Source organism: Sorex fumeus, unplaced genomic scaffold (genome assembly GCF_029834395.1).
Source record: "Sorex fumeus unplaced genomic scaffold, SorFum_2.1 ptg000044l, whole genome shotgun sequence".
NCBI lineage: Eukaryota > Metazoa > Chordata > Mammalia > Eulipotyphla > Soricidae > Sorex > Sorex fumeus.
Window position 1 is genome coordinate 52,424,803 of NW_026606101.1, and position 23,373 is coordinate 52,448,175.

The following is a 23,373-nucleotide window of genomic DNA, read 5'->3' on the forward strand; positions in this document are numbered from 1 at the left end:
AGGGAGCTTGAACCAGGAAGAAGTCAAGTGATAGCCTGACTCCTAGTAAAATGTGACATTTTCTCAAAGGTAGTGTTGGGTGTCTGCTCTTCTTCCCAACAATAAAGCATCTGCCAAAAAACACATAGATGCTCTTTTGAAAGAAACTGGGGAACAAAAGAGACTTTGTTTTGTTTGGGGCCACACCTGGCTGTGTTCAGGGCTTACTCTTGACTCTGCTTTCAGGAATACTCCTGGCAGTCTGGGATGGCCATATATGAGGTACCAGGGGAAAATCTTGGGTCAGCTGTGTGCAAGGCAAGCGCCAAGCCCACTGTACTATCTCTCTGGCCCCAGAAAGTGGCATTTTTGAAAAAACTAAACACCTGGACACCTGGAGTTCTTGATCCTGAGGCCATGCCATCAGGGCCATGAGGAAGGGTGGCTTGGCTTTTCCCCCTTTCCAATTAAGTTGCTAGACAAGTTTAAAGAAACAAGAAGAAAGGAAACCAAACAACTTGGTAACAGAGAACTTAAGTATGAGGAACTTGCCCTAAAGTAACTATAGGAGAATAGTATTGTTGATCTTCATTATTTGCTGATACTGTTTGTGCATTTTTTTAATGTATATAGTTTTGGGACCACAGCTGGCTATGCTCAGGGCTTACCCTGGATCTGTGCTCAGAGACCGGTCATGAAAGAATTCTGAGCACTCTTGTGGTTCTGGGGGTTGAACTCGACTTGGCAAAATGCAAGGCAGGTGCCTAACCTATTGTACTACCTCTCTGATTACATATTTATAATCCCCAAACCAGTAGTCATTGGGCTTTCTAGTTCATTGATAATGGGTGTGTGTAGAGCAGTGGAAAAGTGAGTTTTCTCAGTGTACATGTTCCCAGATAAGGGTAAACACCCTGCCTTCTTTTCTCTCTATTCATACTATAAACCAGTGTCCTTTGAGCAGTGTACAAAGTCCTTTATTTTCTGCATTGTTTTCTCTTGGTGTTTTCATTGTATATAACAATCCCAAAGCTATGCTGAAATGCCGTCAACTGTTCTTAAGGACAAGAAATTTGCCCCACGAAGATTTTCTTCAGAGAAAAGAGTATGTTAATCTTCATCAGGTACATGTTGGCTATGAATACAATGTAATCAATCAACATGAGTCTATATTCAATAAGTTTCTTTAAACAGAAACACATACTTAAAAAAAAGGTTATGAAAGAATCTGGAAACAACCTGAGTGCCAGAGAACAGATGATGTGTTAAAAACCAATGGTACATCTACACAATGGATTACTACACAGCTGTTAAGAAAAATGAAGTTATTAAATTTGCTTATAAAATGTATGGACATGGAGAGTATCATGCTGAGTGAAATGAGTCACAAGGAGAGAGATAGATATAGAATGATGACATTCATTTGTAGTGTATAACAAATACATAGTAGAAGATTAATATCCAAAGCCAGGAGAAAAAAAGGTCTATGGTTGGAATCTACCACAACTGTATGTGGGGTGGAAGGTAGGTAAGATAGAGAAGGGACCAGTATGACAATAACAGTTGGAAATAATCATGCTGGACAAGAACTGAGTGTTAAAAGTAGGTAAAGGGATATATACAACAATCTTTCAGTATCTGTATTGCAAACCACAATGTCTAAAATGAGAGAGAAGAAGAGAGAGAGAGAGAGAGAGAGAGAGAGATTGAAGTACCTGCCATAGAGGCAGGCTCGGGGTGAGGTGGTGATGGGAGGGAAGCTGGGCTCACTGGCGCTGGGAAATGTACACTGGTGGAGGGATGGGTGTTGGAGCACTATATGACTGAAACCTAATCATGAGCAGCTATATAAAACTCTGCAGGCTCCAGAGCACCCCTGTTGTGGCCTTAGGTAATTCTCAGCATCACAGTGGCGTACCGCAACCTCAGGCCCTTCACTGAATTGCCAGCCCAGTTGGCAGAAAATTTCTGGGGGGGATCCCTGGGACTCCTAGGTATCACTTAGGAGGCCCCTGGAAAAATGCTATGAACTGAATGGTTGATAAACATGTGAGTACAGGCCCATAGAATCCTAGCCCTTTATTGCCTCTAGCAATACTGGTTCGGTGTTCACCATCCAGTGCTCAGAGTTTTTGTAGGATGTAACCACTACAAATAACAAGAATCACACCTCATCTCATTTTAATGCCCATATGTTGTGATTTGCTTTATGAATAAGGAAATTGTGATTATTTTCAGTAGATTATGTGATTTGGAGCTACCACCAGGAAGTGGCAGAATTAGGATCCATTTCTCTCTAACTCCCCAGAGGAGAAGGGAATGCTCGAGACCTTGGACTGTACCAGTCCTTGCAAGAGGGTGACAAGGCTGTCTTAGGGAAGGTAAGAGGGCACAGTCAGATCTGAGCTTCGTTAGCAGCTGAATATCTGAGAAAGGAAGGGAAAGGAAGTGAATGAAACTGAACTCCAAAGAGTCTTCTCTAGCTAAACCACAGCACAACAGGTGAGAAAGACAACCTGCAATCAGTAAATTGAGGCACCAGAAAGGGGGAGAATCTGGGAACTAACCACATCAAGAGGAAAATAACTGAAGGAAGAGGAAATGCTAGTCTAGAAATGACAGCGTCGAGGTGAATAAGTGAGATCTTTACTGGAAGACCTAGTTTGTGTGCATAACTAAAATAGAAAACAAAAACTTATGTAGCCGATTGAAGGTTACAGGGAACAGATTTTTGCTCATTGCATGATAGTTCACAAGATAAATCTCAATACACATTTTCTCTCTGGTTTTTTGTTTGTTTTTGCTCCAAGTATTTGTTTGAAATATATTTTTGTGTGTGTGATTCTGGGAATTGAAGCAAGATCCATGTATGTGAAGCAGGTGATCTTCCATTGACCCTATTCCTCGCCCTAAATATTTCATTTGAATGCCCTTTTGTGGGGCACGTACTATCATTTTCACAGCCAATATTTCCTCTCTGAGACTTCCACATCACTCATACATGCTTGCTTGTGAATCAGGGTGGACAGACTTAATACATAAAAAGACAAAGATGCAAAGATAAATTTGAATTGCAAAAGATAAATAACTTACTGTACTCTAATTATGATCCAGGCAATATTTGCCATGCTTTTTATATTATATTCAAATTTATGTGCCTATACTTGTGAGCGTCGAAGAAATAACAAAGAGGACGAAGAACCTCCAGCTCCAAGCACATCTCTTTGATTCCACTGTTCTTCCTGCATTAACATACATCTCAGAGACCTGGGCCTTAGGAAAGCAGGATGAGAACGCTATTCGGGTCTCTCAAAGAGGAATCAAAAGAGCTATGCTTGGAGTATCACGCTTCACTCAAATGAGAGAATCTGGAGTTCTGACCTCCATCAACGCTCAAGAATCAGGGACGCTGTCTCGTTTGCCAAGGGGTTGAAAATCAGATGGGCTGGACACGTAACGAGATTTAGAGACGACCGCTGGACTAGAGCCATTACAGACTGGATTCTACGGCACGTCAAAAGATCGCGTGGACGCCCACCTACGAGATGGTGAGACTTCTTCGTCAGGACCATGAATGATTGGTTTGAGGCTCTTCATGTTCCTAGAATGAGCAGATGCCTTTGGGCTATGCTAGCACACAACAGGGTTGAATGGAGACCTTACTGGAGCCCGCTCGAGCAAATTGATGAGTAACGGGGTATGAACTGATCAAGTGATACTTGTGATTTATGAAGAAGACTGAACTACTTATTCTGGTAATCCTACTCTAGGGGCTTTAAACAGGAGGCCCTCATGTTGCATTTTGAGGAAGTGAGCTACATATTTGAGAAGTATTTCCAGACTCTTCTGTAAGAAATGTTCAAGATGGAAAAAGGGCCAAAATGATCTGAATGTACCCTGTCCAGGCCCCCATTTCAGTCCAACAATACAAAATGGTAGAGGGATATTATCTTGGAATAAAAACTTTGGGTGTGGTACATTGACTTCTGGCTCTACCAGAACTGGGATAGATTGATAATGATGTAGTGCTTTCGACCTCTCACATCAATCACTAGTAAAATGCCCTTTTAAGTGCATGTTGACTGATTTGTCTGCAGCTGGGGAAAATGGGGGTGATCTCTTTTTGGGTCAGGGCATGAACCAAGAAGCATACAACATCCTCAAATTACAGTTCTTCTCTATCTGTCAAAAGCCACTTGCTGCTTCTCTGAGACTGTGCTTAGTCATCCTGACACTTATTTTCTTAGCTTGCTGCCAGAATTGCTTCTCTGTTGTTTTGGACAGACTGTGACTGACTTACCAGCGAATGGAACATGGTGACAATTGGTACGAGAAAAGAGACAGTCCTCAGCTCTGTTACTACGAACTAAGTTTCCCCAGTACAAAAGGAAGGACAGGGCCGCTGAGACCACATTTAGAAACTGCCTCTAAAAATGAGTGCTCTCCCAAATAAAGGGTGCTGGGAAGATCTTCCCAGGATGGGAGATGCATGCTGAAAGTAGACTATAGAGCTAACATGATTGCCACTCAATGCCTCTTTTGCAAACCACAGCACCCAAAAGGAGAGAAAGAACAAAAGGGAGTCCCTGCCACAGAGGCAGGGTGGGGTGGGGGAATGGGGGGGGGGTGGGAGGGATACTGGGACCTGTGGTGGTGAAAAATGGGCACTGGTGGAGGGATGGGTGTTTGATCATTGTATAATTGAAACCCAAGCACAAAAATTTGTAAGTCTACAACTGTACCTCATGGTGTTTCACTAATAAAAATTTAAAATAAATAAATAAAAAAATATAAGATGAAAAAATTTTAAAAAATAATAAAAATGAGTGCTCTCTGGTTTTCAGCAGTGTCTTTTAGTATCTGGTCCTCCAGAGATTTAGAACATTTAGATTTGACAGATAAGCATTTTCAGCAAGCATTCATTCTGTTCAAGCCCCTCAGTTTGGAGATCAGGAAAGTTGGCTTCAAAATAGGTTGACCAGGTCCAGAACTTGAACAACCTTTCAAATGGCCTCCATTCCTCTGCTTTGGTTCCTTGTGTCTCCACTGTCCCTACCACAACCTCCTCTTAATTTTCTTAGTCCCTCACCCAAAACAGACAGAACAAAATATCAGTAAACTCGGGACCAGAGTGATATAGTACAGTGAGTAGGGAGCTTGCCTTGCTTGCAGCAGATTCAGACTAAATCCCTCGCACCCCATGTGGTCTCCGTAAGGGGTGATCCCTGAGCACAAAGCCAGGAATAAACCCTGAGAACTGACAGGTGTGGTTCAAAAACAAACAAAAAAGCAGGAAAGTTAACAAAGTGAATGAAAATGTTTGGGAGAGAGTAAGCCCCACACACTGGAGTATAAACTAGAATAAACAAAGAAAATCCTTAGCAATTCTAGTTTGTCCTTTGGTGATGTTACTCAGAGATAGGGGCTTGCCATTTCCTTTAAAGACAGGTGTATTTAGTACATCCCAAAATTGACATGCATTCTCACTAAATATTCCCAGGGATGCTATTTTTCTCTTCATTAAAATTAAGGAAAGAAATTTTCAGTGGTTGTTCAAAGTAAAACTCAATAAAATGCCATTTCAACTATGATAGAGATGCATTGTTGATGTTTGCCTTTTATTTTTAATGATTTGTTCTTTAGCAATAGAACCAACAATATTTTTTGTTTGTTTAATTTTATTTCTTATTTTATTCAATTTTATTTATTTTTGCTTTTTTGGGTCACACCCGGCCATGCTCAGGGGTTCCTCTTGACTCTCACTCAGGAATCACTCCTGGCGGTGCTCGGGGGACCATATGGGATGCTGGGAATCGAACCCGGGTTGGCTGCATGCAAGGCAAATGCCCTACCTGCTGTACTATTGCTCCAGCCCCGCAACATCATTGTTTTATTGTTTTATATGTGCAGTGTTTCTCTACTATACCTACACCAAAGTGCCTGGATACTCCCAACTTTATTCTCTCACCCCACAGCCACAAAATCACGGTTCTATTGACCCTATCTCAAAGTTGTTTCCATTGAGAATTGTTCAATCCCTTGCTTTGTCTCCTTATATTTCACAAATTAATGATCATCTGATGTTTCACTTTTCCTTTTTGACGCACATCACTTATCACGACTTCTTCCAGTTCCATTCAAATTGCAGCAAACTGCATGATTTCATCTTATCTCATAGCTGAGTCATATTCCAGTATGTACAGAAATTATAGTTTCCTTACCACTCACCTGATGCTGGGCACCTGGCTGTTTCCAGATCTAGACTAGTGTAAATAATGCTGAAATGAATACAGATGTGCATATGTCATTTTGGATTAAAGCTCTAGTGTTTTGGGGGTATCAGGAGTGGGATGGCAGAGTCAAAGAAAAGCTCTGTTCTAAAACTCTGAAAACTCTCCTGTCCTTTCCTTTTACAGAAAAACAGAAAGGACAGTTGAGAAATAACTGACACAGGATTCTCTGGCTCTAAAACAATGATTTTCTGGTGGCATGTGTCTCTTCTCCAGGGCAGCCCTGTTTTCACTGGTCATTCTTGGTAGGCATTATGTCTTGGCCAGACCATCAAAGAACTCTGGGTTTTTTTTTCACCTTTTTTTTTTCAGGGTTTTATACTTACATTATGCTCACAAACCCTAGCCAATATATGTCGGAAGAGTTAGTTGGAAATAAAGAGAAAAGAGGAAGTATTTTTTAGAAACAAATATTCTGGACCAATTCACCACGTTGGTATTCTTGGGTAAGTATAAATTTTTGTAAGGCTCCTTCCTTAGTTGGAAAATATGCAGAAAACCTCCTCCATCGACAGCTTGTTGTGAGAAGAAAATGAGATAATAAAGGCACTCAATAACTAGCCATTAAGTAAATATCTATTGAATAAAAAACTAATCAAGAAGCATTACATGGCAGTATGATTTTCTAACCCTTTAATGCAATTCTTTGTCCACTCATCTGATGTTGGGCATAATCCCATTTTCCTTGGCACCAAGTGGCTGACTGGAAGCTGAAATATGAGTTTCTGTGTCTAGCTGCTCACTGGGCCCTTGCCTACTTGACTGGCCCTAAAGTGTTTAAAGAGAAGCATTACAGTCAACAGTGGAATGATTGCCAATTGTTTTATTTATGCTGCTTACTGAGATGACAAGGAAAGCCAGTGTCTGGCCTCCAAGAAAAAGCTTATGGCCCATCTACATAGTCCACAATGCAGCAGAAGGACTGGACACCTGCAGAGGCAGCACCCCAATCAATGGGCTTCTGGCACTTCATCCTGTCCAGGAGGTACTGCCAACACAGCAATTGGGTAGGTCATAAGAAAGTCAGACCCTTTCCCCTGCCAGCACCTTACAGGAGTGAACCTCTCATATGCATGTGAAACAGTTCCAAGATGGAAGGGCAGTCTTCAGTACTTTCATTCATCTTACAATTAAAATCCCCTTTCTCAAAAATCTGAATCTTATATTGGTTTCCGTTAAAAATAAACACAGGAAGATGGGGCCGGAGCGATAGTATAGCAGGTAGGGCATTTGCCTTGCAAGTGGCTGACCTGGGTTCAATTCCCCGGCATCCCATATGGTCCCTATGCACAGTCAGGAGTAATTCCTGAGTGCAGAACCAGGAATAACCCCTGAGCATCACTGGCTGTGACCCAAAAAGCTAAAAAAAAAAAAACAGCTGCACTGCACTGTAGCACTGTCCTCCCGTTGTTCATCAATTTGCTCGAGCAGCACCAGTAACGTCTCCATTGTGAGACTTGTTGTTACTGTTTTTGGCCTATCAAATATGCCCTGGGGAGCTTGCCAGCCTCTGCCATGCAGGTGGAATACTCTCGGTACAACAACAACAACAACAACAAAACAAAACAGAAAAGCAAAGCAAAGCAAAACAAAACCAAAAAACACAGGAAGAAAAGAACAGCAACCATGGCAGAAATCACCAGCAGGTGAAGAACTCAGAGAAGCTCATGAGTCAGAACCTGTCATCTTGAAAACTAGTTGATCATCACCCCCATCCTCACTGTGCACTGAAACAGCTGACTTTTGCTAGAAAAAAATTCACTCCATAAAATATCTTCAATGTGGAGAAAGCACTACTGAAATATATTTATTTAATCTCATGATAAACTGAGCTAAAGGTTTTTGTTTTTTATTTTTGTTTTGTTTGGGGGCCACAACCAGCAGTGCATATGGGCTTATTTCTGACTCTGAGATCAAGGATCACTCCCAGTAGTTTTCACACAGCCATATATGGTCCTGCGATGGACCCTGGGTTGCCCACGTGAAAGGTAAACACGCTACCTACTGTACCGTCACTCCAGCCCCTGAGCTAAGAGTTTTCGGATGGGAAAAATTGGGTAAAGGTGGTCAACTGCAGGAGCCAGAGAGATAATGCAGGAGCTAAGATGCTCACCTTGCATATGGTGACAGGTTCTGATCCCCAGCTCTGCATTCAATTCCCTGAGCACAACTACAAGAGATCCCTGAGCATATAGAGCAGGAGTAAGCTCAGAATAGGCTGGGGGTGACTCAAAAACAAAAACAAAAATAGCAGTCAATTGCATAGCAAAAGTTGGAAAGGATTTCTTCTACAGCAAAACATTAGCTAACAATGTCAATTTACAATGATGCGCATCTGAAACTATGTTACAGTGTAATATCACTTCAACAACAAATATTAAAAAAAAAAAAGTTACTTATTCCTCTTACTCCTCAACAGTAAGAAAGCAGGACAGTTTTTGTTGTTTTCACCTGAGGCTACTTAGGAGCTACCTAGGGGCTACTTCTGGCTCATTGCTAGGGGTCACTCCAGTCATGCTCAGGGGACCATGTGTGTTGGGTATCAAACCTATGCCTCCTGCATGCAGAGCTTGTGTTCCCACTGAATCAATCTCTTTCTCTCCCCCTCCGTCCCTCAGTCCAACCCCTCCCCTCTTTTCTGCCCCCACCCCAGGCCAAGATAAAAGCAATGATAGTAGTCATAATAATAAGGGAGGAAGGAGAAAGTATGCCTCCACACTTAGCAGACAGATAGCCCTCCCAGAGCCCAGGTGGTCACTGAGGCCCAGCCAATACTGGTAGTCAGGGTTCTCACTCTGAGGCAAGACATACATATACCCGGCCAAGTGAGGCTTTTTGTACACAGCCCAGTTTACCTCCTTCCACTCTGAAGGGGCATGTGGAAATCTGCACCATCGCTGTCACGGTCACAGTGGTGGCCTTGAAAATCTTTTTTATTTAAATTTTTATTAGTGAAACACGATGAGTTACAGTTATAGACTTACAAATGTTTGTGTTTGGGTTTCAGTTATACAATGATCGAGTACCCATTCCCTACCACCAATGATCCCAGTATCCCTCCCACCCTCCCATCCCCCCCACCCCCCCCCCCCACCCCGCCTCTGTTGCAGGGGATTTCCTTTTGTTCTCGCTCTCCTTTTGGTTGCTGTGGTTTGCAAAAGAGGCATTGAGTGGCAATCATGTTCAGTCTATAGTCTACTTTCAGCATGCATCTCCCATCCTGGGAGGATCCTCCCAACACTCTTGGTTCTCCCTTCTCTATCTGAGCTGCCTTTTCTCCTAGCATGTGCAATTGGCCTCCAAGCCATGGAGTGAACCTCCTGGTACTTATCTCGGCTATTCTTGGGTGTTCATCTCCTATTTTGTTACTTTATGTTCCCCAGATGAATGCCATCTTTCTATGTCTGTCTCTCTCTGACTCATTTCACTTAGCATGATACTTTCCATGTAGTACCACTTATATGTAAATTTCATGGCTTTATCTTTTCTAACCGCTGCATAGTACTTCATTGTGTAGATGTAGCAAAGTTTCTTTAACCAGTCATCTGTTCTCGGGCACTCAGTTTTTTTCCAGATTTTGACTATTGTGAATGGTGCAGCAATGAACATGGAAGTGCAGATGTCATTTTGACCGTACTTTTTTGCCTCTCCATGATATATTCCCAGGAGTGGTATTGCTGGATCAAACGGAGCTCAATTTCTAATTTTTTGAAAATCATTCACACTGTTTTCTAAAAGGGCTGAACCAGTCAGCATTCCCACCAGCAGTGAAGCAGAGTCCCTTTCTTGCCATATCCGTGCCAGCACTGGTTGCTTTTGTTCTTTTGGATGTGGGCCAGTCACTGTGGTGTGAGATATCTCATTGTTGTTTTGATCTGCATCTCCCTGATGATTAGTGAAGTAGCATTTTCTCATGTGCCTTTTTGCCATTCGGATTTCTTCTTTGAGAAAGTTTCTGTTCATTTCATTGCCCCATTTTTTAATGAGGTTGGATTTTTTCTTCTTATGGCATTCAACCAGTGCATGTATATACTTGATATCAACCTCTTATCGGATAGGTATTGGGTGAATATCCTTTCCCATTCTGTAGGTTGTCTTTGTGTTCTGGTCACTGTATCTTTTGAGGTGCAGAAGCTTCTTAATTTAAGATAGTCCCATTTGTTTATCTCTGTTTCCACTTGGTTGGTCAGTGGAGTATCGTCTTTGAAGATACCATTAGCCTCACTATCGTGGAGGGTTTTGCTGACCTTGTCTTCAATGTATCTTATGGATTTTGGCCTGATGTTGAGATCTTTAATCCATTTTGATCTGACTTTTGTGCAGGGTGTTAGGTCAAGGTCTAAGCCCATTTTATTTTGCATGTGGTTGTCCAATTATGGCCAGCACCATTTGTTGAAGAGGCTTTCCTTGTTTCACTTCACATTTCTTGCTCCCTTATCAAAGATTAGATGTTCATACATTTGGGGTTGTGTGTATGGATATTCCACCCTGTTCCATTGGTCTGCGGCCCTGCCTTTGTTCCAGTACCATGCTGTTTTAATTATTACCGCTTTGTAGTAGATTTTGAGCTTGGGGAGGTTGATGCCTCCTCACATCTTTCCCCCAAGAATTGCTTTAGCTATTTGTGGGCGTTTGTTGTTCCATATGAATTTCAGGAGTGCTTGATCGATTTCTTTGAAGAGTTTCATGGGTATCCTTATAGGGATCGCATTGAATCTGTATAATGCTTTGGGGAGTATTGCCATTTTGACAATGTTAATTCTTCCTATCCATGAGCAGTGGATATGTTTCCATTTCCTCGTGTCCTCTTTTATTTCATGGAGTAGCGTCTTGTAGTTTCCATTGTAGAGATCCTTTACCTCTTTAGTAAGGCTGATTCTGAGGTATTTGATTTTCTGGGGCACAATTGTGAACGGGATTGTTTTTTTCATGTCACTTTCCTCTCTCTCATTATTTGCATATAGGAAGGCCATGGATTTTTGGGCATTAATTTTATAGCCTGAGACTTTACTGTACAAGTCTATTGTTTCTAGGAGTTTCTTGGTAGAGGATTTAGGATTCTCAAGATATAGTATCATATCTTCTGCAAATAGTGAGAGCTTTATTTCTTCCTTTCCTATCTGGATGCCTTTAATGTCTTTTTCTTGCCTAATCTCTAATTTCTTGCCTAATGCAAGTACTTCCAGTACTAAATTGAACAAAAGTGGTGATAGTGGGCATCCTTGTCTTGTCCCTGATCTTAGTTTTTCCCCATTGAGGATAATGCTTGCTTTGGGTTTGTCACGGATGGCTTTGACTATTTTGAGGAAAGTTCCTTCAAAACCCATTTTGGTGAGAGTTTTCATCATAAATGGGTGCTGGATCTTGTCAAAAGCTTTCTCTGGGTCCATTGATATGATCATATGGTTTTTATCTTTTCTTTTGTTAATATGATGGATTACGTTGATTGATTTCCAAATGTTAAACTATCCTTGCATCCCCGGGATGAATCCCACTTAGTCGTGGTGTATGATGAGTTGTTGGATTCTATGTGCGAATATTTTGTTGAGGATCTTCGCATCCTGTTCATCAGAGATATTGGTCTATAGTTTTCTTTGTTGGTGGTGTCTTTGTTTGCTTTTGGTATTATGGAGATATGTGCCTCATAGAAGCTGTTTGGGAGAGTTCCTGTTTTTTCAATTTCCTGGAAAAGCTTGAGGAGAACTGGCAACGGGTCTTCTTTAAATGTTTGCAAGAATTCACTAGTGAATTCATCTGGGCCTGGGCTTCTGTTTTGGGAAGACTTTTGATTAATTTTCAATTTCCTTGATATGAATTGATCTATTCAGGTATCCCAAGTCTTCTTGGTTCAATCTTGGGAGATTATAGGAATCCAGGAATTTATCCATTTCTTCTAGGTTCTCTTGTTTCGTGGTATACAGACTCTCAAAGTAGTCTCTGATGATCTTTTGAATTTCATTGGTTTCTGTTGTGATGTCCCCTTTTTCATTTCATTTCTTTTCTTTTTTTATGTAAGAGTACTGCTATTTATTCAGCCCCTGATTAGGCTGATTGAATTGTGCATGAACTCCACCTTACTTTTTTTTCATTTTTAATAGTTTTATTTATTGAATAACCGTGAGAGCAGTTACAAAGCTTCCAGTTTTAAGTCTCGGTCATACAATGAAACACCCGTCCCTTCACCAGTGCCCATTCTCCACCACCAAAAACCCCAGTACACCCCCATCTCACACCCTCCCCCTACCTGTGGGGCAGATGATTTCAAATTACTCTCTACTTTGATTACATTCAATATTTTGACACCAGACCCACCATTATTATTGGGATTTTACCTCAACACTCAGATCTGCCAAAAAGGCAATAGTAGACAATTTGTTTTCTATTGCTGGTTATGAATAACATAAGATGTCGTGTGGCTGCAGTAGTGGCTGCAATTTTGAAATTCTGAAATTTTAACACTTACATCTGGAGGGAATTCTGCCCAAACATGCTGGGTTCTGAGATTTGTTCCTGAGTCTCTGGGATCATGGCTGTTAAGCAGCTTGATCAGGAGCCAGAGAAGCCATTCATGGGCGGTGACTTGGAATGTTGTTGGGATGGGGAGGAAAGGGCCGGCTCCACCCCATCCCCTGAGGCCCCGTGTGTCTCATCACTGCAGGCCCAAACCTGACTGTCCAGTAACCTCTGGAGGATGACAGCCACTGGGCCACCAGGGGGAACAGGCCAAGGCACAAAACCTATTCCCTCTTTGGATGGCCTGGCACTGGTAACCTACTCAGGGACCAGACGCATTTCTGCCAAAAGCCATTGGGTTTTGCGATTTGTTTCGAGTCTCTGGGATCATGGCCGTTAAGAAGTTCGATCAGGAACCAGAGAGGCCATGCCTCCATTTATATAGCTGAGCCGGAGGTGGTTTGTGGGTGTGTTTCCCACATACCTAACTTTTGACCATTTATTTTCTTGGTAAACTTTGCCCCAAGTTTTTGGAATCTGGCCAAAGGCACAGCAGCAATTTGGGGGTATCTGGAAGTCTGAAGGTGCCATCAGGCTGCTGATGCACTCGCCTCACAGGTACAGATTGACCTACTGGCGGCACCATACCTCCACCCTTTTTCATTTCTGATTCGGTCTATTAGGGTTCTCTCTCTCTCTTTCTTTGTGAGTCTTGCTAGTCGTTTATCAATCTTGTTTATTTTCTCAAAGAACCAGCTCTTGGTTTCATTGACTTTTCGGATTGTTTTTTGGGTTTCCATGTTGTTAATTTCTGCTCTAAATTTTATTATTTCTTTCCTTAGGGGTGGCCTTGAAAATCTTTTCCCGTCATACAAGGTAATCTGAAGCACAGTGCAGACAATGAGAACGAAGATGGGTGGCTTTATCTGCTGACAAAACTCCTTTCTCCTCATAACCTTTACCTTCCAGCAGACAACTTTGGTTGTCAACAATTGGAGTGAGGAGTTTCTTTATAAAAATGTTAAAATATAGCAGAACAAGAGGGCACTAAATATGTCAGAAATTTGAGACATTCATTATTTTCTATTCCTGCATCTTGCTCTACTTACATTATATAATAAATATAATTTTTCCACTTCTCTGTCTGCCTCCCCTGCCAGACTCTTATGAGACTTCTAACCACAAGGCTTCAGCCTTATTTCAGCTCTGAACTCCTTTAAGCAGCTCTTGACAAACCCTGAGCACATGTATGATGAAGATGGGTGGTTTCGCAACGCAGAAATTTATTCTAGGTGATGTGGAGGAGCTGACCAGCTGATAAATAGGGCTCCGAACTCAGCTTCAGAAAGTTTATTTTACATGGATGTAGAAGAGAGCACAGATGCATGAAAGTACAGCATGCTGTGTCCTATATTATTTTATTGCAACAGAAGTTGGAGAGATAGTACAGGGCATTTGTCTCCCTGAGGCTCAACTCCTGGCACTGTATGTGGTCCACAAGTACCACCAAGAGGGATCCCTGAGCACAGCTGAGTGTGAGCCAAATAAAACCAAAAAGAGAAAAGAGAAAAGAAGGCATTTTCTCTGAACCCTTACCAGCCCTCTACTTTGGCAAATAAGCTCTGGGACTCACACAGACCACTGGGAAACTGGAAATGACTGACCTGGGTTCTGCAGTTGAATCTCTCCAGCGGATCTTTAATGTTAGCCAAACTTTCTCTCAGGCTCCAGTTTCCCTCTGTCTAGTGAAAGGACTAGATTGGAAACTGACAGCAAAATAAAATTTAACCTTTCTGTTTGAAAGAGATGGAGTTCACAGGAAATTCTAGTTTTTGAAGCAGTTTCTTAAACCCACTCAACCAAGTGGAACATAGAGTTTCTCTCTCTTTGTCCAACAAGCCAAGGACAAAAGATTGAAAATCTGGTTTGTAATTTTCTCCCTTCTCTGCTGCTGTGGTGCAACCGGGAATCTCACTTTTAGTGGTGGTGTAGGGGTGATAAACTGAAACCACAGGTAGCCTCAATTCCAGTAATTTACTGGCACTAGGCTGCCACCTTGTGGATAATTTACACGATCAGTTCAAAAGGAGAAACTCTTATCAGCCATTTCATCTGAGATAAGCAGAACCCCTTTGAGTCTTCCTGAGGATGGATGGCTAGTCTGAGAAACAAAAAGCACTGCAACATGAGTGGTGATGAGAAAACAATCAGAAGGAATTAAAGATTTGGCAGCTAATTGGATGTTAGAATGAAGGACTGAAAGAAATTAAGTATGACTTGCAAACAAGCATAAAAATTTATTCCCTTCTTCCCCAGGTCTTTCCTGAAAGTAATCTGCTAACAAATATTTTATTCTTCCTTAATCTTTGCCTTGCCTTTCACATCTTCTCTTAACACTTCTATTTCCTGTTCTCCCAAAGAGACCTTTCCCACTTCAACCCGCAAATCACCTATTTCATCTCCTTTCTTCTATTACAAAATTCATTTCATTTCTTCCAGGTTCCTTTTCCTTTTCAGCAAAGCACAGATTTAAAGATACATGACCCCAGTTTACAGGTGAAAAAAGAAATCCCAGTACTAGGTAATCCCTGTGACTTGGACAGGCCATTAAAACTCTGCAAAGTGCCATCTCTTCAGTTGCAAATTGTTGATGGCAAGAGAACCAGTGTAGCTGAGGAGAAAATTCCTAATTAGTAATCTGAGGTTCATTTTCCTTTGCTATCTTCCAACCTGTGGAGCCGGATCTGTTCAAATGCATAGCACTGACGCTTAGAATGAAACTGTCTTGAGTCTAAGGACCTCAAATTCAGGGAAGTTTTCTAAAAAAAATCCATGCTCAAACTATTGTTCTTGTATATCCAGCCAAATATATGTAAATTTTAATAGTAAATATGGTAATGATTGTTACTTAGTCTATGGAACCATGCAATATATTTTCAATGTAGAATGCACTTGAGAAATTTGAGTTTTCAAAATATGCAATTAGACTAAAAGTGACATAATGACTGTGATAGAAGATCCTGGGCATATAGCTGTCCATAAAGCTACAATTAATGTGTATATCAATGTCATAAGACATAAATATTAACACTGTAACAATGTCAGCTAAACATTGAGAGAGAGAGAGAGAGAGAGAGAGAGGTGAAAGTGCCTGCTATAGAGCCATAGAGGCAGGCTGGGGGATGGGGTTGGTAGGAGGGAAAGTGAGGTCATTGGTGGTGGGAAATGGACTGGTGGAGGGATAGGTGTTGGATCATTGTATGGCTGAAACCTGATCATGAACAGCTTTCTAACTGTCTATCTCATGGTGACTCAAACCCCCCCCCCCCAAAAAAAAACCATGGAGATTCTTTTAAGAAAAACTACAGTAGTTTCTTAATAATAGATTTTCAACCCCTGAGTTCAACTTACTTTTGGGTTTGGCCAACAACTCACCAACACAGATTTAGTAAGGAATCACTGAATCACTGTCATCCCGTTGTTCATTGATTTACGCCAGCAGGCTCCAGTAATGTCTCTATTCCTCCCAGCCCTGAGATTTATTCCTCCCAGCCCAGAGAGTTTTAGTAAGGGATAGGCTACAGGAAATTGTTACTTTCTTTCTTCATTGTTTCTTAGAGTTATTGTTCATCATACCTTCCCCCAGGCTAACATCAGTATCTGAGAGGTAGAAATACACATTCTATTCTACAAGGTCACCTGGCTGCCCACCCTCCTGGCCCACCAGCCAACAACCATCACCTGGTTGCCCACCCTCCTAGCCCATCAGCCAACAACCATCCCAAGATTAAAACAAGCCCAAGCATTGCTCTAGAACCATTACCTGCTCTAGACCAAGTACTCCAAGTACTGTCAAAATCCTGCCAAATCTCAGGGCCCAAAGAATGTTAGACCTACATATACTCAGCAATTTTGGATTTACTCATTTCCTTCTTTTTATTCTCACCTCTTGTTGTGCTTATAATACATATATATATATATATACATATATATATATATACATCTATCTATCTATCTATCTATCTATCTATCTATCTATCTATCTCCCCTTCTCTGTCTGCCTCCCCTCCCAGACTCTTCTTACCAGACTTCTTCTAAGGACAAGGCTTCAGATTACTTAAATTTGAAGCTCCTGTAACTAGCCCTTGACAAACCCTGAGCACATGTTTAATGGATCATGAAATGTACCCAGTAAGCACAGAGGCGGTCTGGTTGAAAACTCGGGTAAAATTTCTTGCAGAGGGGATGAGGACTATGGATAAAGCACCTGCCTTGCCTGGGCACACCGTTGAGTTCATTCTGCAGCATTTGTGTCTGCGTGTAGCCATGGTGGCCCACATACTACTGAATCTGAAGACCACAGTGCCAGGTTGGAGCACTGAGCCAACAAAGCCAAGCATCACTAGGGTAGTTCCCTTCCCAGGTCCACTGAGAAAGGCTCCTATTTAAAAAAAAAATTATTTTGCAAAGAAGACAGAGATGTGAACATAATTTTCCCAGAAATTATTACAAATTTTCTCTCATTTTCAGATATATTTTTTTAAAAATAGCATATTATTCCCATATATCAGAAAGAAAAGTGCCTTGGGTATTCCATAGATGATAAAACAAACTTAGTAAAAGTCTTCTGCTTTAAATTTAGTTCTAAATTGCTATCAAGATAAAGGGGGAAGGAAAAAACAGTAAGCATATGAGAATTTACTATCTCCTCTGGTGTAGTAAGCAAACTTATTTCAGCCCAGAGACAAGAAAAGTGCCCACAGTAACTCTGGAAATCTTGGAAAGTGGCACAGTTTTTGCCTAAAGTGGTTCTGAAACAACCCTCAAAGGACAGGGATATCCTTCTAGGGATTTTCAAAGATACTGTTTCATTTTTCTCCCCAAATCTTTGGATGACAGTATGGATCCTAGATGTTTTCCAAATGCAAAACAAAACAATCACTGACCCACTATTGGACAGCGTATGTCTCCTGAAAGGATAAAGTATGTACAGGCACTGCCTACGTCACTAATTCTTACCGGATAGGCCAAAACCAGAAGCAATCAATGAATCTAGGTTTCAGGAAAAGACCCTCAAGAAACCTAGTCTGAGATTTGCAAATGTCTCAAACAACAAAGACATGTGAGATTACCGCATATCAAAGGGGCTTAAAAAAAAAGAGAGAGAAAAAAGAAAAGAAACACAACAACCAAAACCAAACATGGTCATTTGCAGGATCTTACAGCAGGGAAAACCCAGATTTGTGAGGATCATTCTGGAGAACAATTGGGGGAAGTCTGAATCTAGCTTATCACTTACTGCATTTATGATAGTTGAGATATGAATGTAAATTAAGTTTATATGGGTGAATGTCTTTATATTTGAGAACTGTATGGAAGTCTGGTATTTGTTTTCAGGTGGTTCAGCAAAGAGACTGAATAGGATAAAATATTAACTAGAGAATATAAGTGAAGGATATAAATATATTTTGTCCAATATTTCCAACTCAGTGGGTTTAAAGTTTGAAAGTGAATCTTTAGGATGAAAAAAGAAATCAAGTACTGATGACTTTTTTTTAAACAACCGTGTCAGAGAAAGATTGTATTGAGAGTAGGGCACTTGCCTTACACATAGCTGACCAGGGTTCAATTCTAGGCACGGCATATAGTCCCCTGAGCACTGCCAGAAGTGATCCCTGAGTGTAAAGCCAAGACTAAGCCCTAAACACTACCCAATGTGGGCCTCTCAGAACCTTCAACAAAAAAAGAATGAAGTTATATATTGCCTGCATGAGAGATTAATTTTCTGTTCAATAACTGAATCAAGTACTTTAGGGGCAACTTTCCTAACTTAAGCATGTTAGGGAACAGAATGGCAGTAATTGCTTAAAAGAAGGGGATATGCAGAATATAGCTTGATTAGTTCATATACCCTTTTCCGGTTCATATATTCATATGTTTGGTTCATATGATTGAGTCAAAAGATCGGTTGATATATCTTTTAGAACATTAATGACTGAGGCTAAATTTCATACATTTTTAATTGAATATTAAATTTTCTGCTTCACATAATTCTCTTATCAGCATGTCTGCCTCTGGTGAAAATTCACAGAATGCTAGCTGCTGAAAGACAAAAATCATGTGATATTTACCTATTGCATACCAATAAAGTGTTTAACATCACACCAGGAAAGTGTTTAATTTATAACACTTTAATAAACTGTTTAAACAAACCCACAACAAAGTACTTATTAGAATAGATGCTAGCAGAGCAAAAAAAAGATTTCTTCTCTCTCAATCCCAGTGTTCTACCCACTTGCATATTTACCTTTAGACAAAAAAAGCAATGTTCTCCAAGCACAGCGGGTAGGATGTTTGCCTTACACGCTGCTGACTGGGCCAATCGTGTTTGATTCCTCTGCCCAGCAAGCTACTGAGAGTATTTCGCCTGCACGGCAAAGACTAGCAAGCTACCCGTGATGTATTTGATATGCCAAACATAGTAACAACAAATCTCACAATGGAAATGTTACTGGGCCCGCTCAAGCAAATCGATGAACAAAGGGAGGGCAGTGCTACAGTGCTCCATGTTCTTCATTAGAAAAAAAAAGTGGGTAGGCTCACATCTTTTTTTTTCTTTTTTTATTAGTGAAACACCATGAGGTAGTTATAGGCTTACAAATTTTGTGCTTGGGTTTCAGTTATACAATGATCAAGTGCCCATCCCTCCACCAGTGCCCGTCATCCATCACCACGGGTCCCAGCTCCCCCCCCATCCCCCCCCATCCCATCCTGCCTCTGTGGCAGGGTATTCCCCCTTGTTCTCTCTCTCTTCTTTTGGGTACTGTGTTTTGTAAGAGAGGCATTGAATGGCAATCATGTTTGGTCTATAGACTACTTTTAGCATGCTTCTCCCACCCTGGGAGGGTCCTCACAACACCCTTCATTTGGTGCTCTCTTCTCTATCTGAGCTTCCTTTTCACCTAGAACGTGTGGCTGGCCTTCCATTCATGGAGCAAAATTCCTGGTACTAATCTCAGCCATTCCTGGGTGTTAGTCTCCCTTTTTGTTGCTTTATGTTCCCCAGATGAATGCAATCTTTCTGTGTCTATCCCGCTCTTTCTGACTCATTTCACTTAACATGATACTTTCCATGTAGTACCACTTGTATGTAAATTTCATAACTTCATCTTTTCTAACAGCTACATAGTACTCCATTGTGTAAATGTACCAAAGTTTCTTTAACCAGTCATCTGTTCTTGGGCACTCAGGTTTTTTCCAGATTCTGGCTATTGTAAAGAGTGCTGCAATGAACAAACAATTGCAGATGTCACTTCGACTATACCTTTTTGCCTCTCTGGGATATATTCCCAGGAGTGCTATAGCTGGGTCAAATGGCGGATCAAATTCTAATTTTTTGAGAGTCGTCCATACTGTTTTCCAAAAGGGTTGGACCAGTCGGCATTCCCACCAGCAGTGAAGGAGGGTCCCTTTCTCGCCACATCCGCGCCAGCATTGGTTGCTTTTGTTCTTGTGGTTGTGGGTGAGTCTCTGTGGTGTGAAATGATATCTCATTGTGGTTTTGATCTGCATCTCTCTGATGATTAGTGATGTAGAGCATTTTCTCATGTGCCTTTTTGCCATTCGAATTTCTTCTTTGCGAAAGTTTCTGTCCATTTCCTCACCCCATTTTTTGATGGGGTTGGGTGATTTCTTCTTGTGGAGTTTAACCAGTACCTTGTATATCCTTGATATCAACCCCTTGTCGGATGTGTACTTGGTGAATATCCTTTCCCATTCTGTAGGCTGTCTTTGTATTTTGGTCACTGTTTCTTTTGAGGTGCAGAAGCTTCTTAGTTTAAGATAGTCCCATTTGTCTATCTCAGTTTTCACTTGCTCGGCCAGTGGTGTGACATCTTTGAAGATACCATTAGCTTCAATATCATGGAGAGTTTTGCCGACTTTGTCTTCAATAAACATTATGGATTCTGGTCTGATGTTGAGGTCATAAATCCAATGATTTGTTTGACGGTGTTTTTTTCGTTGGGATTGTTTCCCTGAGCTTCAGGTAGTCCCATGATTCTAATATTGTTCATCTTGGAATCATCTGCTAGGACTCTGATTCTCTGTAGAGCCATTTTGAGGTCCCTTGCCACTGTTTGTTGTTGCGTGTTGGCTTGTTGCAGCTGATCTTCCAGCTCACTGATTCTCTCTTCAGCTGTGGTCATTCTATTTTTAAGAGAAGAAACTGAGTTTCTCATTTCATCTGTGGAATCTTTTAATTGTGACATTTCTGCTCTCATTTCTTCTCATAATTTGTCGATTTTTTCTGTGGTGTTACTGGCTGTCTGTCTGACTGTTTCATTGAGTTGATTGAACATCTTGATGACTTCATATCTGAATTCTATGTCAGAGAGGTCCCTTAGGTGAGCTGTATTAACGGAATGTTCTAGATTGTTTTCGTTGCTCTCCCCTTGTGGTGGGGATTTTCTTTGTTTCTTCAAATTGCTGAGTAGGTTGGGAACTAGATTCCTTGGGGACTAGGTTCCTTAGTATGGGAGAACAATACACCGCCGGAAATTAAGCCACGCCCACTTTTGAGGCCACACCCACTTTTGAGGAGGTCACACCTCTACAGAACCCTGGGTTTGGGATGAGATGGGCGCCACGGTCAGGAGTGAAGAAGGCAGGGCAGACGCTCAAAACTGCTTCTCTTCAGGCATCTTGGGGGACACCTGGGGTCCTGGATTTAAGATGAGATGGGCGCCGCGGTCAGGAGTGAAGAGGGCAGGGCAGACGCTCAAAACTGCTTCTCTTCAGGCATCTCGGGGGACACCTGGAGAGCATTTTATCCCCAGCTTTACATTGAATGGCTGCACAAGGCGGGGCACAGCACACAGTGGCGGTGGCTCTATCTCTCCCACCACCCGCGTTCGGTAGTCTCACCCTTCTCCCACCCCGGAGAGGTCGATGGCGATGGTCAGGTGGAGGAAGGAATGAGGGCCAGGCTGGTAGGTATTAGTTGTAGTTTATTCTGATTCTCTTTTCATCTGTCTCTGCCGGTAGGCTCACATCTGAGTAACCTTTTGCTTACCTAGTTTCCAATTTTAGACATTGCTGCATATAACTATAGACTGCTGAGTGGTTTTCTGCAAAACCCAGCACAGATTTTTATGTTAAAAAACATAACAAAAAGTCCCTCTTTCCTAACATAATTTGGTTTTCTAAAAAATAGCCACCTCGAAATCCCTTTTTTGTTTTCTTTAAAGTTTGCAGGAGATGAGTCAAAAGTCACCCTGTATTTTTGAACAAAAAGTGACATGTGCTGGGCCAAAAGAGGGAATTCAATATCTAACTTCATGCATTGTTATGTGGGAGTTTAGTGGCTGTTGCCATGTGGTCTCCAAGCACTGCTGGGAGCAAGCCCAAGCACACAACTAGGAGCAGCCCCCATGCACTGAAAAGAACATGTTCAAAAGCAACACAATGATATGGCAAGGAAACACACAGAAAAAAATCGTAATATATGACATTTTGGGGATGATTAGTGAAAATTTTAAACTGGACAGTAATTAGATAAGATTATTATACCATCCATTGTTAAGCTTTCTGAATTCAATCATTTGTACTATGACTATGTAAGAGAACACCCCTATCTTTGGAAAGAACAAGCCAATGTATGCAGGAGTATGCAGGACTAAATGCCCAAGATTACCTACTCTAAAACTGGGAGCAATAGTAGTACTACTATTTGGTGGTAGAAAGTAACAGTGGCAAAATGTTAGCAATTGGTGCTTCTAGACAAAGGGTTTGTGGAAATTTAGGTTCTTGTCATTGTTCTTACCTCTGATTTTTTCCAAAACACACAAACATATACAAGTTCTAATCAACAAGAAATCGTGCTGTACAGTAAGTAACTTTGATAGACTTAAAGTTTCTGTGCAAATCATGAATTTACAAAGGGTTGATATTTAAGCCCACTTTGTTACTTGGTAGGTAGCCCTTTTCTGCTATGATATCATATTGGCACCTATTTAGAGAATATTTCCTGGCACCTCTGATTTTAGGAAAGATATTATAATTTTAAACAAAACACGTATGGTCCCCAAATCAACTTTTCTTCAGTATAACTTTCAACTATTTTGTCAAAAGAAAAGCTTCCTCTTTGCACTAACAAAGTTATACCAAAAATTCAAGTGTGTGTGTGTGTGTGTGTGTGTGTGTGTGTGTGAGAGAGAGAGAGAGAGAGAGAGAGAGAGAGAGAGAGAGAGAGAGAGAGAATGTTTGGGCTACACCCAGAAGTGTGGAGGGCTTACTCCTGACTCAGTGCACAGGATTCATTCCTGGCAGTGCTCAAGGGTTCATATGTGGTGGTGGGGACCAAACCAGGGCCAGTCTCATGCAAGTCAAGCATCTTTAAACTCTGTACTCTCTCTCCAGCTCCCTCAACAAATATTTTTCTAAATAGGATACACTCAGGATACATTTCAATCATTTCAGAAAATGGCAAATGTCTTAACATAAAAATTAAGAAATGAAACTTTGAGTAACAATGTTAATGCTTGGTTTTCTAATTTTTATAAACTTATAAAAGCATCTACAGGGCTGGAGTAATAGCACAGCAGGTAGGGTATTTGCCTTGTACATAGCCAACCAACCAACCTGGGTTTGA

The 23,373-nt window shown here is 41.2% G+C and overlaps 1 protein-coding gene across 1 annotated transcript; it reads right to left on the reverse strand.

Annotated features, from left to right (window-relative positions):
* Positions 1-7,152: 7,152 nt before the first annotated feature.
* Positions 7,153-22,299, reverse strand: CRYGS (crystallin gamma S). Its single transcript, XM_056122036.1, is given in 5 exon segments — positions 7,153-7,271; positions 7,274-7,334; positions 7,336-7,468; positions 9,000-9,135; positions 22,293-22,299. Coding segments are annotated over 5 exon segments (456 nt in total).
* Between the last annotated feature and the right edge of the window lie 1,074 nt (positions 22,300-23,373).